Here is a 17,169-nt window from a genome sequence, read left to right as displayed (position 1 = left end):
CAGCTATCAATTCATCTCATTCTGAATATTTAGATTTCTCTTTGTTCAATTATTTTTCTACAATATGTGTTTCACTGGGAAATATAGTGTTTGGCCCATTTAGCTTTTCATTGGTCTCTTCCAATTTTGCTATACTTGATGGTTCTTTAAAAACCTAGAATTTACTGATTCTAGACTTACATTAAAACAAACAAACATAATTAAGCTTTCCAAGAATTACACGTTTTTCTTCAATTGGTTGAAGTTGTGTAGCATGCTATATTTTACATCTATAAAGTAAGTTTTTAACCGAGAAGAAACTTTTGCTCTAAAACAAGATAACTATTTTTAAAAAAAGTATAATGATTGTTACCTCTGTTATCATCATCTAAGGAAATGCACAGATATCAGTACCTAGACTCCCTTTTATTTTAGGTAAGTCCAACTTCTCCAGAAGAAACTCAAAAGAAAACTCTAAGGCAGTCCATGAAGTTTTTATGGTGTTAATGTCCACCATTTTCCCTTTTGTCTTTACTGAACCAAAACAAACTATACAAAACAGCCATCTCACAACAAACCAAAGTATGTCATCTGAGACAAAATAGGCACCTGCTAAACAGGATTGTCCTTGGTAAAGCAAGTCAAATGGGGAGGGAAAGTAATTTAAGGAACAAGTGTCCCTATGTTACTGCCCCCTTCTCTTAATTTTCACTTTTTTTCTGTGCCCTTATAATATTATACTTATTATTTTCTTTTTTTTTTTTTACAATGTCTCATTCTTCTCTTCACGGTGCCCTTTCTAGTTTGGGTTCAGCTTTGCTTGCAGCTTAGAAATGTTTAACATCTCTTGGATTTATCTGATTCTTCTGTTCCACTGCCAGTGCTTTAACCAGGCTATATCAGCTCTTCCTTATTGGGCAAATTGCACAATAAGGTTCTTGCAATGTCGATAATTCAGTTTCCAATTTTTTATCCTCTTTTACTAGTGGCCTGAAACACAAACATCTAAAAAGAGTTTTTACAGAAAGCAATGGGATTAAAGAGCAAGTTGATTACAGAAAAATTGTTATCAGAGAAAGTTTTCTTACTCTAAAAGACAGTTTGAGTAGAGTGAATTAGGCAAAGAAAAATAAGTTACTTTTATTTTATTTCCATCTTTCCAAGGTACGCTTTAGTAGAGAACTCTACTTAACATCAAGCATATTTTTTAAAATCTTCCATAATTGAAGCTTTTATTTTTCAACCTTTAGTTTTCCTTTGGCTTGTCAAATTACTAGTAAAAGTAAATGTGGGCAGTCATGTCCATGTTTATTTATAATAAACCTCCCGTATATTCTCCCCCAAAGGTTGACATCAATTCCAAATATTCAGCTTTATTTTATCTAGCCTTCAAGTTTAAAGTGAGCTATGTAGACAGATACATGTTTTAAATCTGGAAAACTGTATACAGATATTTAATTCTCTTGAAAGTCCCTTAAGAACTCAATATGTCAAAAAATCATATCCAATTAGTAGTCCCCTTTTTTGCTGAATAGAAATGCGTTTTATATACGCTAAACGCGTGGTCAACTTTTAGATGTATGGGAAACGCACACCATGGGAAGATCCTTCAAAGTGGGTGCTTGACACATATCCATGGAGCTCAGCGTCTCTGCCTCAGGAGAGCCCAGCCTTACTTCAGCTGCGACCAGAAGATGTTGGGTATGAAAGCTGCACATCCACTAAGGAAGCCACAACCTCAAAGCACATTCCGCAAACTGACACAGAAGGAGATCCCCTGGTAAGAATCACATGTTCGTTTCTTCCTATGTAATCTTGACTGCAGTGTATAGTCATTAATATTTAGTTATTTCCAGCAAAGACATTTGTTATCCTAAGCAATATTTGGAACAGTTTTAACCCTATTATCTTTGGCCTGCTTTCCATGGATGAAAATCTTAAAGTGAAAACCAAACTTCTATGCTTAAAAAGAAATCAAGAAATGCTACAATCAGAATGAACTCCTAGATTATAATTTGTCTCTTATTATGCATTAAATTGTGTATATAATTAAATAAATATAATTTTCTATATTATGATTCAATTCAATAGGCATTTAAGAGAAAACTCAATTTTTTTCTTAAATAGAAAAACAAAAATTTATGCTATAATGTGTTCATGGAGAACTAAAAAATATTTTGCCTATGTCGACTAACCTAATTTTATAGAATGGGTCTTCTCTTGCCTACTGTAGCAAAGGATAAACTGACTTGGAAGTCAAATGGAAGTTATGGCTTATTTACTTTCTAAAATAGTGGAATAATTGAAATGAAAGTCTGTAAAACTCCAAAGTATGAATATTCTGAAAATATTAAGTATGTAGTATTATTAGGAAAAAACGCTTTTTTGATACCTATTTTTATTTTTACAGATTACTTTCAATATATTGGTATCAAATGTGAAGTGATATTAACTCACCATTCTATGAGTATAGAGGTTATTGGACTTTGACAACCAATACAGAAAGAAAAGATACTGAAATAAAAATGCATTATGTTGCTTAAATCAAACAAACACAAAACATAAATAATTAAAAATCGTAACCTATGACTATGCCTAAGGATATAAAATTACTTGATATTTTAAGGAATACCCTTACACCAACAACCCTGACACACACACATCATCATCATCATCTCAGCTGAACATTTTGGGAGTTTCTTGTGGAAAATCTGATAAACTTTCAAGATCCTTTCCCCAGCAAAATGCATACACACTGAAAATTTGGCATACAATTTTAAGAGTTTCATCAAATCACTGAAGATATACATAGACCTACTTAGATTCCAGGGATTTCCTGCTGATTTCTGATCTAGGCGATATATTCCTTAAGAGCCCAGACTTATATTTTTATAACATGGTACCTGGCCTTTTAGATGATTCATAGTTAGGAATCAACAGTGGTGATGAAATTGGTTTGGATCCAGCATAATTGTGAGCATGTACTAAATAATTGCTGATAGAATGATTAACAGAGTAAATATAAACTTTAGAATATGAGTATGGATTATTTAATCTGAATTCCTCAAAAATTCCAGTCCTACCTCTGCAGTTTTTATATAATATGTCTGTTTTATGAGGAGAGGTGTTTATAAGATTTGTTCTCAGTTTTAGTCTGTAGAGTATGAAACCCTTAGGAAATGCCCACAACTTTCCCAATTCTCATAGCGCAGGTCAGCTCACCCCATAAAGCACTTTTTTTCCTGGTTCTGAACGCACTTGTCTTCTAGTAGAGGAAACAAATTCAAGGTTTTCCATTCTGGCATGAGAACTGGAGTAAAATAATTTCCTGGTTCCTAACCTGCTGCTCTATTAAGCATCTTAAGAAACAGGGAGTATGAGGTCTTACATGCTAAATGGTAAAAGACATCATCTAAAACTAAATATTTGGCAGGCTTTCTCTGGTTTTAAAAAAATAAATATTTGTATCTGTTTTTCTTTCTTTTTTACTTTCATTTTCTTCTCTTTCTTTCTTTTTTTTTTTTTTTTTGTTTTTTGAGACGGAGTTTCATTCTCGTTGCCCAGGCTGTAGGGCAATGGCACGATCTCGGCTCACCACAACCTCCGCCTCCCGAATTCAAGCAATTCTCCTGCCTCAGCCTCCAGAGTAGCTGGGATTACAGTCATGCACCGCCATGCCTGGCTAATTTTGTATTTTTGATAGAGACAGGGTTTCTCTATGTTGGTTAGACTGGTGACGATCTATCTGTTTTTATTTCTATATATTTTTGTAATTACTAGCATGAAGCCAACATATATTTTCAGTCCATTCTAAATCAGAAATCCTACAAAATATCCACTATTTAGTGTCAAGAAATATCCACTATTTAGTGTCAGAAATCCCCAGAGCAATGAGTATAGCAAAGAAACAGGGAAGAAGAGAGGAGAGAGACTTTTTGAATCTGAATGAGGATGCAAGTTTTTGGTATATCTCACATTATATTAAAAATACAATGTGTATTCACCATTAACAACAAAGAAAATGTTAATAAGTATGTCCTTAATGCTAAGACCTGGTGATCAGGTGATAACTACAGTATCATTTCTGATCTCAAGAAGCTTAAAATCCAGTAGTGAAGAGAGACTTCTACCTGTATGAACTGCAGTAACATAATAGAGGCACATATTAGGTAAAATTGTGCGTTCATTGAGGAAGCAGTTAGAATAAAGCTTTACAGAGGAGATGCTTGAGCTGGATCTTGAATGATTAATAGGAGTTCACCATATGGTTACAGGGAGAACATCCAAAATTAAAGAAATAGAATGTGAAACATTGGAGGACACATTTAGGGAACTATACACCAGTTGGTGGTAGGAATTAAAACTATGTAAGTATACAATTGCTAGATCATGCTAAGCCTTGTTTATCATTGCAGGAAGTTAAAACGTTATCACAGAGACAGTGGAGAACCATCAAAGGTGTTTGAGCCATGATTTTCCTAGTTAGATCTGCAGTTTCTAAAGATCACTTTAATAACAGAGTAGAGAGAGGACAGATTGAAGGAGATAGGATGGAATCTGGAAGCTTAGCAGATTTGTAAGTACCAATGATGGTAAGGACTTGATCAAGGTGTTAGAAATGATAAACATTAAATTTATGACTATAGATACCCTATTCCATTTAGTGTTGCTATAACAGACTATTTGAGGCTGGGCAATTTGTAAAGAAAAGAGATTCATTTGGCTCATCGTTCTGGTGGTTGGAAAGTCTAGGATTGGGCAGCTGCATCTGGTGAGAGCCTCATGCTGCATGAACTTATGGTGGAGAGTGGAAGAGGAGTGGGAGTGTACAGAGAGGTCACATGGTGAGAGAAGAAGCACGAATCTTTAATAACCTGGTCTAGCACATGAACTAATCCATTCCCTCCAGAGTGAGAATTCACTGACCCCTAACCAGAATGTCATTAATCTGTTCATGAGGAATCCACCCCCATGATTCAACACCTCCCACTAGGACTCACATCCCAACACTGCCACAATGGGGATAAAATTTCGACAAGAGTTTCGGAAGTGACATTATCACATGCAAACCATAGCAGTGAGTGTGGGGAAGAAGTGGGGTGGAAGAGAGGAAAAATATTAATACTTTTTGGAGAATTGTGATGTATCACGATAACGACTAAATCATACATAATCTTCTCTTGCAATCTCCCTTGATTTGAATGCACAAAATAATACTAAGCAAAGGCAAAGTAAATCCCACTGTATACATTTATTATGAATCTGAGATGTGGAATGTATTATAATGGATCATATTTACTATATGACACCATTTTAAAAAATTTAGACTTTAATAACAATACTATTACACAGTGAAACTTTTACAACATCCAGCATTCAAGTGATTTCAAACATTTGTGCCTAAGATACAATTGTATCTTTTTTAAAAGATATCATTTATCATTTCTACTCTTACTAAATCACTAGGGTGCTCAAAACTCAGTTTTATTTTACAGATCAGTTTCACCCAAATGCTTGAACATACAGGCAGCTGCTAATGAGTGACAGATTGATAAAAGAAATGGGAGAAGGAATATGAATGGACATGAAAGTAGGAAGGTGGGGGTGTGGGTGAGAGAGAAAGAGAGAGGAGAGTGGGAGAGAAAGAAACTATGTTGAAGGAGACATTTGACTTTTTGGCTTACTAGGTTTAAAAAGTTATCACCAACTACTTTTATTTCATAACCTTATGTAGCTTATTTAATAAATTAAGAGAGTCAGATTGAAAATTAGGTTAAAACATATTTTCCTGAGACTATTAAAATGACTTCAAATTATGCTGTAACTGTAGTCTCTGTCAGAAATGAATTCTTGCTGAAATTGGTGATTACCAGTTTATCATTTATTTCACAAGCATTTATCAAGCACACTTTTTGTACTGAGCACACAAGCATGCATAGCTTAACATATGACCAAGGAATTGTTTTTTGGATTTCTCCTTTCTATTTCTGTAAGTTGGAAAAAAAAAACCTTTTGATTATAGAATAATAAAATTAGTATGCATTATGTAATATAAAAATTTTTACAATTTATAAAAACCCTTGATATGAAAAAAAGTCCACTACCCTCATAAAGACATGTGCCAATTTTTCCTTGCTTTCTAAAATCATTGAACCATTTATTCACAATTTGCCTTTAAACAGTCTTTTTTTCCAAAAAAAAAAAAAAAAAAAGTCCATCTCTAACACTGGAGCTCCAGATCTATAAAAATTCAAGCAATGTGACTGCTCTTTATTTTATAATACAAGGAAATGCTAGCTGCTTTTCTCCCCAGGTGCGTATGTCCCTTTTACTAGAACAAACATTACCATTCTCCTATAAGGCTGGGAAACTTGAGACAGCCGCTATTGTTCCAGATGATGGTTTTTGTTTTCGGTGATATATCAATCATATTTTAGCCAGAAATTCAACAACACAAACTTGACAGTAATTCTTTCCTTCTCCCTCTTCAAACACTCATGGTCTGCTTCATTCAGTCACCTCCTCCCGAGGTCAGCTCCTAAACAGCAGATGGTGTGCTTGTGTGCAGCAGCTGGCTTCATTCCTCTCCATCCCCTCCTTCTCTCAAGGGACGGTGCGTGTGTGCCTCTGTGTGCGTCTGTGTGTGTATGAACATTCACGACTTTCAGTTGCCATTCAATGCTTTCTGCTTCTCCCAGCCAAAAAGCTGGGAAGCTTGGCGTACTTTCCAGCAACGAACCCAGATGTCCAGCTGTGATTCAGTTTCCTGTCCAGTCTCCCTGCTGGAGCAGTATTCATTCACAACCCCAAATAAAAGAGTTATCTAGAGGCCCTATTTTGTCCTTATGGTTTGGTGTTGTAGTCCTGTTTGGGAGAAACAGCGTAGGAGCCAGGGGCAACGAGTAAAAATCTAAAATTATTTTCCCATGTCACTTGGATGGGATAAGACAGCTCTTCGGTGTGGCTCAGGGCCTTGTTTTTTATGGGCTGGCTTACTCAATGCATCATTGCCTACATCGATGTCTTTTTTCTTTCTTCAGATGAATATGCTAATGAAACTCCAAGAAGCAGCCAATTACTCGAGCACACAAAGCTGCGACAGCGAAAGCACCAGCCACCATGAAGACATTTTGGATTCATCTCTTGAATCTACCCTCTAGAGGGTGAAAAAAGTTAGGGGAAAAGACTTTGCTTTTAAAAAAATGTTTCAAAAGAAAGGTATTTTCACTAAACCACTGCCAGTATAAAAGCACCCTGTCGAGGGCCCTGACCCAGAGCTGTAGTCTCCAAGGAGGCAGCAGAACTAAGTCGGAACCGCCAAGATGCTAAATGGCAATGGAAGCTTAACTTTAGTTTATTTCTAAGCATTTTTTATATCTGTGGAGTAATAGAAGGCTCCATTACTCAACTGGAAAGGACCCTAATGACAGGGCAACTGAATAGATTGCACATGGGATAGCCAAACTGGACTTTCTTTGTTTCCTCTTTAAAAGTTTACAATGCAGACCATTTTTTGTCCCTTTTGTTTCCTCTGAGGGGCTGTTCTCCCCAGGCAGGGTCCATCTTTCTGATCTGTCCAACCTCCTTTGTGCCACACGGTGCTGGTCACAGGGCTTCAGTAGTGTTTGTGTTGTGCGCTCACCCCGTTCCAGAACAAATCCAAGAGGCCAGTCCTCCATAAGCACAAATGGAATTGTGCAACCACCAGAAGAACACTACTGTGGCAGACTGGAGAAGTGCCAATTTAATTCGAACTGCCACGTTCTCACGATGTGCTCCACCAACTTTTTAGTATATGAGTCACTGGTTTTATAAGGTTGTTTTTACCACAGTGGTCTTTTTAAACCACCTGCCCACTCCCTTAACAAGAGTTTTATACCAATTATTAGTCAACACTGATAAAAGGCTTTTTTAGGGCTTTATTTGTTTGGGCCTTTTCAGTGAAAGAAGGAACATTTCCTATGGTGCTGTCTCACTGCCTTAAAACAGATTTCTATGACAGTTTAACAGTTGGTTTAAATCCTAAACCATTGATAATTTCCACTGTCTTTTCATTTACAACCAAGCAACACCAGTTAACACAGTAGCCTCATCTCTATATATCTTTCTCTTTTTTTTTTTTTTTTTGAAGAAATGGATAGGAGAAAGATCAGTATTTTTAGCCTTGTGAATAGATCGCTTTGCCTATCCTCCAAAATATTAAAATAACCCAGAAATGCTCTTTGACCGTCACTTAAAACCTAAGACGTGGCGAAATTCCATCCAGTTCTAAGTGAGAGAGCTTCAGAAGGCAGGAGATTTTGAATTATTATCCAGCAGGGCTGGAAGCACTAGATGCAGCATGAGCACAACTATTCGGCTTTCCTTCCCTATTGTTTTTGTTTTTTTAATTAGTTTTGACGCATGTTGTTTTGATTGCTATTGTTGTACATGAGAAATTCAGCATTAAAGAACACTGAAGCGGTAAGGTCACTGTGGAAGAGGAAGCGTTTATACTGTAAAAGAAGGTTAGATTTGCACAGTCTACTGGGTAGGTATTGTAAATAATAATTTTTAAAACTTGCACAAATCGAAACAAACACAAACAAAATTGTATTTTATCCTGTTGGTGTTAAGAGGTGTTTCACTTGCTGAGATTTCCTGTACATTGCAAACAAATACAGAATGCAAACCCTCAAAGCTGTATTATCTGGTGTGTTTGTCCTGTATTTACAGTTGTTATGACTATGCAGGAGCTATCAGTGCTAGAGTGAGCATGCTTCAAAACTGTACATGAAGCCAATATATTTTTGGATAAGTAAAACTGTCTGAAAGTACATCTGTCATGGCAGGCTTTAAAGAGAGTGCATGAAAACTGATCAGTCATTGGAGAAGTTACCATCACACACAGAGGACAGGTTTTAGGTTTATGAAATCCAAGGGCTAGGCCATGGTATAGACTTCTTCTATGAGTGTGTGAAAATGTGTTACTTTTAGGACGTGTAATTGGTGCTACTCTCTGTGACCACCAATGGGTCAGTTGCTATAGAACAACAATACCACGAAACATCTGTGCAGTTTTCAGAGTGTCACAAAGTCAATAGGTCCTTACACGGTGCTATTGCCCTAAGGGAAATCCGAACTGAATTTATGCACATAGAATTGTCACCCTGACTTTGAAGCCTCAAACATGGATCAAATCTGTTTTGAAACATCAATCTATGTAGCTGGATGAGTGACTAGTTGCCCTTGTATAATATGTGACCTAAGAAAATTGCTAATCTTTCCCTGCCATTTTGAGAAACACAGTCCAAACATGAGCATAAACAGAATTTCCTGCAATACATCCCAGTAGGTCCACCTAGTTTACAACTTAAACTAGTTTGTGAAACATTTGTCTGTATACATTTTATATTTTGTACATTTTGATGTAACATATCATGTAAATAGGCAGAAACAGTGAAATAAATCATCTGAAAAGTTTTGTAGTCTTTGTAAAGCCCCAACAATAAGTACTTGGTGTCAATGGACTTAACTGGATGATGTATTTTCTATTGGTTTATTGTTCCTCTAGCTTGTAAACCAGCTTGCATATATTTTTTTGCAAATGTGCACCCTGTATCTGTCTAAATTATTACTTTGCCATTAAAGTGGAATTATTTATTGACAACGTGGTGTGGTTTCTACGTGTGGAAAAAAGTGAATAATTTTGCATCAAGAAGTGTCAAGCTTTAAAATGTTGCTTGCACTATTAATATGCCATCAATAGGACTGTATGCAAATTTCTATTTTATAAACATAAAAAGGGTTTCAGCTTTCAAGTAAATAAAGGTAATCAGTTTATCTTTTTCGATGATAGTTATTTAGTGAATATTTTAGAAAACTCTGAATAGTTTTCCTAAATAGCCGATGATAAAATAAGAATATAAAATAAAACGTTGAGATTCACTGAGTTAAATTAACTTAATAAATGTTTCTTTGTTTTTATTCCATTAAATCCTCTTTTGAACTTTTAGCTCTAAAGATTATTTTAAAGCAAACTAATTCTTTGGGTGGTAGTTTATTTATTTTAATAGAGAAGATAATAAAAAGAAAAAAGAACCTGTTTTAAAATTATAATTTCTTCTAAGTATCTTGGAAATCTCTTTAACCTCAGTAATTGGAATGTATATTTGTGATGGTATAAGTAGTATTTTAATTCTAAAAGCAGGAAAACTTCTGAATTAGAATAGTTATAGAGCAAAAAAGAAAGGTATTAGTTTAAATAGACCAATCATCCATAATGGATTATAATCAGTGCATTTGTTCCTTCACTCAGTTGGGAGATAAGGAAATTTCCGCAATTTATCTTATTCAGACAAACATTGAATTTAGCCAAAACTTCAGTTCTGCTAAATGCAATTTCAGGCTGCCTAAGTATAAATCTCAACATTGTCATTCTTTGTGTGACCTTGGCCAATTTACTCAAACTCTATGTGCCTCATTTTCCTCACCCATAAAGTGATGATAATAATAGTATCCACCTCTCACAGATTGCTCTGAAGATCAAATGGGTTATTACATGGAAATTCCTTAAACGGTGCCTAGCCCTCCATAAATTGTAACCGCTTTAACAACAATTAAGTGACAAAATAGTAAGAAATATTTATTATTTTATTTTCAAATATTCTTGAGAATAAGGTGTAAATAAATTTATTTTAAGGTTTTGAAAGTATATATTTTAACTCAATTTCCTCATTTATAAAATGGGTATAGAAATAGTACTTATTCATAGGGCTGTGGAGAGGATTGAGTTTAGATCTGTAATCAGAATAACAGCTATCACTCAAGAAACTCAATAACTGTTAGCTTCTATATTAACACTGCCGTTACTATACATGAATAATATCAGTAATATAATATTCTCAGGATTCAATTTACTCATCTATAAAATGAGATTATTATAGTATCTATCTACTCATAAGATTGTTTTGAATAATGAATATTTTAAAATATGTAAAATACTCAGAAAAGTTTCTGTCCTGGCTTAAATGTTACCTAAGTGTTAGCTGTTATACCTAATATGTGCCAGGCAATTTTCCTAGGAGTCAGAGCCATTGAGACACAGGCTATGTTCCTAAAGGATTTAACAGTTAGTAAAATTGGCTGGGCGCGGTGGCTCAGGCCTGTAATCCCATCACTTTGGGAGGCCAAGGCAGGTGGATCAGGAGTTCAAGACCAGCCTGGCCAACATTGTGAAACCCCATCTCTACTAAAAATATAAAAATTAGCCGGGCATGGTGGTGTGTGCCTGTAATCCCAGCTACATGGGAGGCTGAGGCAGGAGAATCACTTGAACCTAGGAGGCAGAGGTTGCAGTGAGCCAAGACCACGCCACTGCACTCCAGCCTGGTAACAGAGTGAGACTCCGTCTCAAAAAAACAATTAGTAAAATTGAGTCTTTGTTCCTCTCACTTCTTTCTTTGATGAACACCTAAGTTCTCTACAATGAGGTTGACTGTAAAAAGCCCTGTGAATAGTCCACTGAATAGTTGTACAGGATATATTTTCAGATACTGAGAGAATCAATGATACCAGTGAATTTTGTTTACATTTGGAGAAATTCAAGTACTATCTTTATTTCAGGCTTTGGATTTTTCACATTAAAAAAAGAAAAATATTATTTTTATAAATAATAGGCCACCTTAAAAATGTCTATTTCTATTTCTTTGATCAGTGAAGATGTTTAAAAGGAAGCTTCAGGCCAGGTACGGTGGCTCACATCTGTAATCTCAGTACTTTGGGAGGCCGAGGTGGGCGGGTCACGAGGTCAGGAGTTCAAGACCAACCTGACCAACATGGTGAAACCCTGTCTCTACTAAAAGTACAAAAATTAGCAATTAGCCGGGCGTGGTGGCGCACGCCTGTAATCCCAGCTACTCAGGAGGCTGAGGCAGGAGAATTGCTTGAACCCAGGAGGCAGAGGTGGCAGTGAGCCGAGATCGCGCCACTGCACTCCAGCCTGGGTGAGAGAGCGAGACTCCATCTCAAACAAACAAAAAAAGCTTGGATTGTGTTTTTATTTTGTTTTCTGTTTTTGGAAGGGACACCAATTAATACATAAAATATTGCATTAGTGAATTCACTATTATTTTTAATTCAGTGAATATGATTTGGATAAGTAATCATTAAGAGGATCTCTTCTCTAAATAAAGTATGTATTATCTCTCAATTACCCAGGAACTCATCAATAAGAAAACCTATTCATAGAAATTAAACAGAACACATTCTAAACTAGAATTTTATTAGAGAAAAATGAAAGTTCTCCAAGTATTTTTCATGAAATTGTAAAAAAAAAAAAATACTAATATTAAATAAACCTTTCTCCATCATTTAAATGTTTAACACTTGTCCTTAATATTCCAGAATGGCATCGTAGATTTGAACTTGATAACAGAGTAAATACTTTTTACACTGATTACATGTTAAGAATAGTAATATTTCCAATATATTAGACTATATTAACTATAATATTAAAATTAATTCATCTGATTCTTTTTTTATTTTTATTTTTATTTTTTGAGACACAGTCTCACTCTGTAACCCAGGCTAGAGTGCAGTGTCATGATCACAGTTCATTGCATCCTCGACCTCCCAGTCTCAAGCAATCCTCCCACCTCAGCCCTTCTAAGTAGTTGGGACTACAGGCACATGCCACCACAGTTGGCTAATTTTTAAAAAAATTCTTTGTAGACACAAGGTCTCACTATGTTACCCAGGCTGGTGTCGAACTCCTGGGCTCAACAGATGCTCCCACCTTGGCTCCCTAAAGTACTAGGATTACAGGCATAAGCCATTGCACCTGGCCTGGTTTTTACTTTTTTAATGTGGCTACTACTGAAAAATTAAAAATTAAATATGTTGCTCATATTTGTGGCTTGCTTGATATTTCTATTAATGCTGATATAGAAAGACTGATCTTTACAAAATATAAATGTGATCATCTCTCTCATCTCTTTTGTATTTTGCTTTTAAAAATAAGACTCAAATACCAAAGGACAACAATTCCGTACTTAAACTGAATCTTGCTTATCCCTCAGCTTCATCACCATGTCCACCACTCCCATTTTGGTACACTAGCCTAATTATAGAACCTAGAAGTAATAGTTGAAACAATAACAACAATAACTTTATAACTTTCCAGACAATGTAGCTATGACCATATGTCAAAGTTTTGTTATAATCTTGCAGGATGGTAGAAAGTCTCTAGGAGGCCAATTTAAAAGTTTCTCTTAAAATAGAGACATCTATGGAAAAAGGAAATTAAACAAAATAAAAGAAAATTTAAACATCCCCAAACTCTTCACTGCCAGGTAGGTGAGTGTGTGACTAATTCCTTCCTTGTGACAAATATCATCTCATAATTAAATAATTATTTAAAATTCCCAAATGTTTTATCACAATTCAAATTTATTCAGTGAAGGAGATTACAAACTACATCAAGAGATAAATCATGTTTTTTTCCAGACCAGCTTTAGTACAGTAGTTCTTTTACAGTCATTTCCTTTCTCTTACCCCAAGAGCTTTATACAGTCTCAAATGTCATTTCCTTAGACAAACCTTTCTGATCCCTCAGATAAGGTCAAAAATCTATCTTATTTGCTTTTCCAGAAAAAAAATTATATGTGTATATATATATATATATATATGTGTGTGTGTGTATGTATATATATATATGTGTGTGTGTGTATATATACATATTTACACATATACGCATACATGCATATATATACACATATACATGGAATTATATTCCAGATATATAGATACATTTAATTATTGATATATATAATTATCCCATATAATATTGTGGAATAAAAATATTTCTGAACATGGAGACAGCAACTGAACTTTAGTATATGTTAAGCAAATGCATTAAATTTGAGACGAACGACTTTTACAGGTGTGGAGCTTCCTAGGAAGCCAGATTAGTAATTCAAATGCTGACTGATGACCAGGGAAGAAGCAGATAACTTGAGGACTAGTGTTATTTAAAGCACTGCCTCATGCTTGGGAATTTTTTTCCCCTTTAGATATAATGTGCTCCATAATTTCTATCAAGTTTTCTTTTTCTTTCAGCTTTTCAAGTTTTTTTTAAAAGATGACTTAGTTATATATGGTGCAATTTAAATGTGTGGGGTTTTCTGGGGGAACAAAGAAAATACACCAAGCAGTAGAAATGTAATGCTAGAGCCTAGAGGACAGGTGGCGGCTGGAAAAATCAAAATAGGAATCTTTGGCACAGAAATGAGAAGTAAGGATGTGAATATCACTTTGGGATTATCCCCCACAAGAGAGACCTTGACCAAGTAAAGACTGAGAATAGAACTTGAAGAATATGGTGAAAATCTTCATAGTTCTTTTAGTCATTATTTGTCAATTTGCCTAATATATTTGTGCACATTGAACACAACATTTAGAAAGGAATATAATATAAGGGGAAAACCATTGATGTAAGAGTCAGAAAAATCTGTATCCTAGTTAAGTTTTGTGATTTCTCCCAGAAAAATCACCTGATCCACTATTTGTGTTCTTGTAGATTTTATACCCTAATATGATGCAGATATTAAAATTCACCCAATGTCACTGGAGTGGTTCTATACATTGTTTGTGATATAAATAATGTGTATCTATCAGATATTCCGGGGGAGAGTAAAAACTCTAGGTATCTGGTAATAGCCCAACCAAAAACACTTGAGTACAGTTGTGTTTAGTCTAGTTTGATCTAACTTGATATGCTGTGCAGAGGCAGCTGAGTATATAAGCGGGTTTCGCAGGGTGACGTTCACTGTGTAGAAGCTGGACCAAACTCCCTTATAGGCTCTTTGTGGTAGAGTGGCCATTTGCCTACTTTGAGGGGGCAGGGGATCCCCCCTTCCCAGGCAAAAATCTTTCCTGGTAAGCTACTTACATTCCTGGTTCAGCCCTTCCTCCGGTTGTGGCAGAATGTAGGCCTAGAGATTCTCTTCAGCCTCTCACTGGTGGGGCGAGGGACTCAGTGATGAAGCAATGCTACACAGAAGCCAGGTTTTGGTGGAACTTCTGAGGCTGAAAGCCAGCACTATGAAGAGCTAGAGTCGGGTGCATGGTGGTTGGAGCTAAAGTCTCCAATTTGGCTACCACATAAAAGCTAGAGAAGAGTCTTTTCCAATATTAGTGGTTTCTCAAGAGAGGGAAATTCACCTGAACTATACCCCAATCATGAGGCTTTATGATTTTAGACTAGAGCAGCACTTTCAGTAGAAATATGAGTGCTACATATGCAACTCATTTTATTTTTTAAAGCCAGGGTCTCACTCTGTTTTGCAGGCTGGAGTGCAGTGGTCCAGTCAGAGTTCACTATAATCTCGAACTCCTGGGCTCGAGCAAGCCTCTTGCTGAGTAGGAGTACCTGAGACCAAAGGCATGCATCAGCATGCCTGGCTAAAATGCAATTTTAAATTTTCCGGTAGCCACATTGATAAAAGTAAAAAGGAGGTAAAATTAATTATAATAATATATTTTATTACTTAAATATATTAAAAAATTAGCATTTCAACATAAAATCAAGCTAAAATACTTTTAAATAAGATCCTTTAAATATTTTACATACTGCTCTCTCTTTTTCTCTTTTTGTGGTAAAACTTCAAAATGTAGCATGTATTTTACACTTACACCTACTGTGAAGTCATATGCTAAATTTTCATCAGAACAATTTGATCTGCATTTAGAATTGAAAATATTTAGAGTTGATAGATTGGCATGCTTCGGTTGTTCCAAATACACTTAAAATAAATTATCAGTCTTAAATGTAAACTTAGGTAATTACTATGAAATAAGGCTGAAAATTGTATTCCTAAATTGATATACTCATCAAATGCTAATTATCCACATATGCCAGTGATTGCTACTAAATAGCATAGCTCTAGCCACACTTGGTAAGCAGCTTTCTCGATCACTTATAGAGCATCTTCCCAGCTGGAAGTGCTAACCTGAGGCTTTGAGTTGGAAGTTTTTCAACTTACCGAACACAGACACATTTCCCTTCATACCCAGTGCTGGCTTCAGTAGTTCATTGTAACTATTGCAGGGATTCTGTTACCCGTCTTCATTCTCAAGCTTTGGTAAAGATCACCTTGGTCTGTCTTTTGTAACATTTTCCTTTAACTTCAATTATTAGGTAAAAACACATGGACTCCATAATAAATATGTCCACCCATTCTCCAGAAAAGCTCAAAATTTTATATATGTAATATTCTTGCTCTGTAATCCCAGGACGAAAGTTTCCTACTGTCTTAGTCTAGTTGGGTTGCTGTAACAAAATAACATAAACTGTGGGGGTTATAAACAACAGAAATGTATTTCTGTCAGTTTTGGAGGCTGGGAAGTCCATGACCAAGGCTCTGGCAGATTTAGTGTCTGTTGAGGGCCTGTTTCCTCATGGAGAGCTGTCTTCTAGCTGTACCCTCACATGAGTGAAGGGAAAAGAGGGCTCGCTGGGATCTGTCTTGTAAAGGCACCCGTCCCATCCATGAGGACTCTGCCCTCAACGCCTAATCACCTACCAAAGGCCCCACCTGTCAATACCATCATAGTGTGGGGTTAGGATTTCAATATATCAATTCTGTGCGGACACAAAAAGTTGGTCCATAGCACCTACTTATTCTACATTTGGATTAAAAAGACCCTTCTCAAATATTCTTTTTTAAGACAGAAAGTGATTCTCTTCTCTAGATTAAAAAATGAAAGGAACAATATAAAGCACAACTACCCAAAGAAATTTGAAATGCAATAATGACTCCCAGAACAAGATCAGATCACCACTGCAGACTTATCAATAAATATAAAGAGACAATGCTTTAAAAAGCAGTATAAGAGAGAAAAATCTACATATACACTAAAATGGACATGCAGACTGAATATGACAAATAAGAGACAGATTAAACGAATACTTTTCCTCATCTGGATAAAATATCACACAGGGCTATCAGCTGCTTTTGTCCCCATCCCCTGTTCACCAAACAACATTCTAATTGCTAATATGATTTCCTAAGAACCCCTGAACCTATAAAGATACTTCTAAAATGTAATGCTTTTTCTTATATATTAAAGTTCTTTTCCTTACATATTAAAATTTAGTGGCTATTTATTTCCAAAATCAAAAACACCATATTTCCTCAACAATATACATTT

The 17,169-nt window shown here is 35.6% G+C and overlaps 1 protein-coding gene across 8 annotated transcripts in view; it reads left to right on the top strand.

Moving 5' to 3' along the window:
• Positions 1-9,628, top strand: part of NAV3 (neuron navigator 3) — a 657,172-nt gene extending 647,544 nt beyond the window's left edge. For all 8 annotated transcript variants that reach the window (XM_030819929.1, XM_030819928.1, XM_003259582.3 and 5 more), the window contains 2 exons: positions 1,556-1,759; positions 7,020-9,628. In XM_030819929.1, coding sequence (XP_030675789.1) covers positions 1,556-1,759; positions 7,020-7,139 — 324 coding nt within the window. In that variant the 3' untranslated portion in view covers positions 7,140-9,628. The remainder of the gene's footprint in view (positions 1-1,555; positions 1,760-7,019) is intronic.
• Positions 9,629-17,169: the final 7,541 nt, after the last annotated feature.

Source organism: Nomascus leucogenys, chromosome 10 (assembly GCF_006542625.1).
Source record: "Nomascus leucogenys isolate Asia chromosome 10, Asia_NLE_v1, whole genome shotgun sequence".
Lineage (NCBI taxonomy): Eukaryota > Metazoa > Chordata > Mammalia > Primates > Hylobatidae > Nomascus > Nomascus leucogenys.
This window is presented reverse-complemented; position numbering and strand designations above follow the sequence as displayed.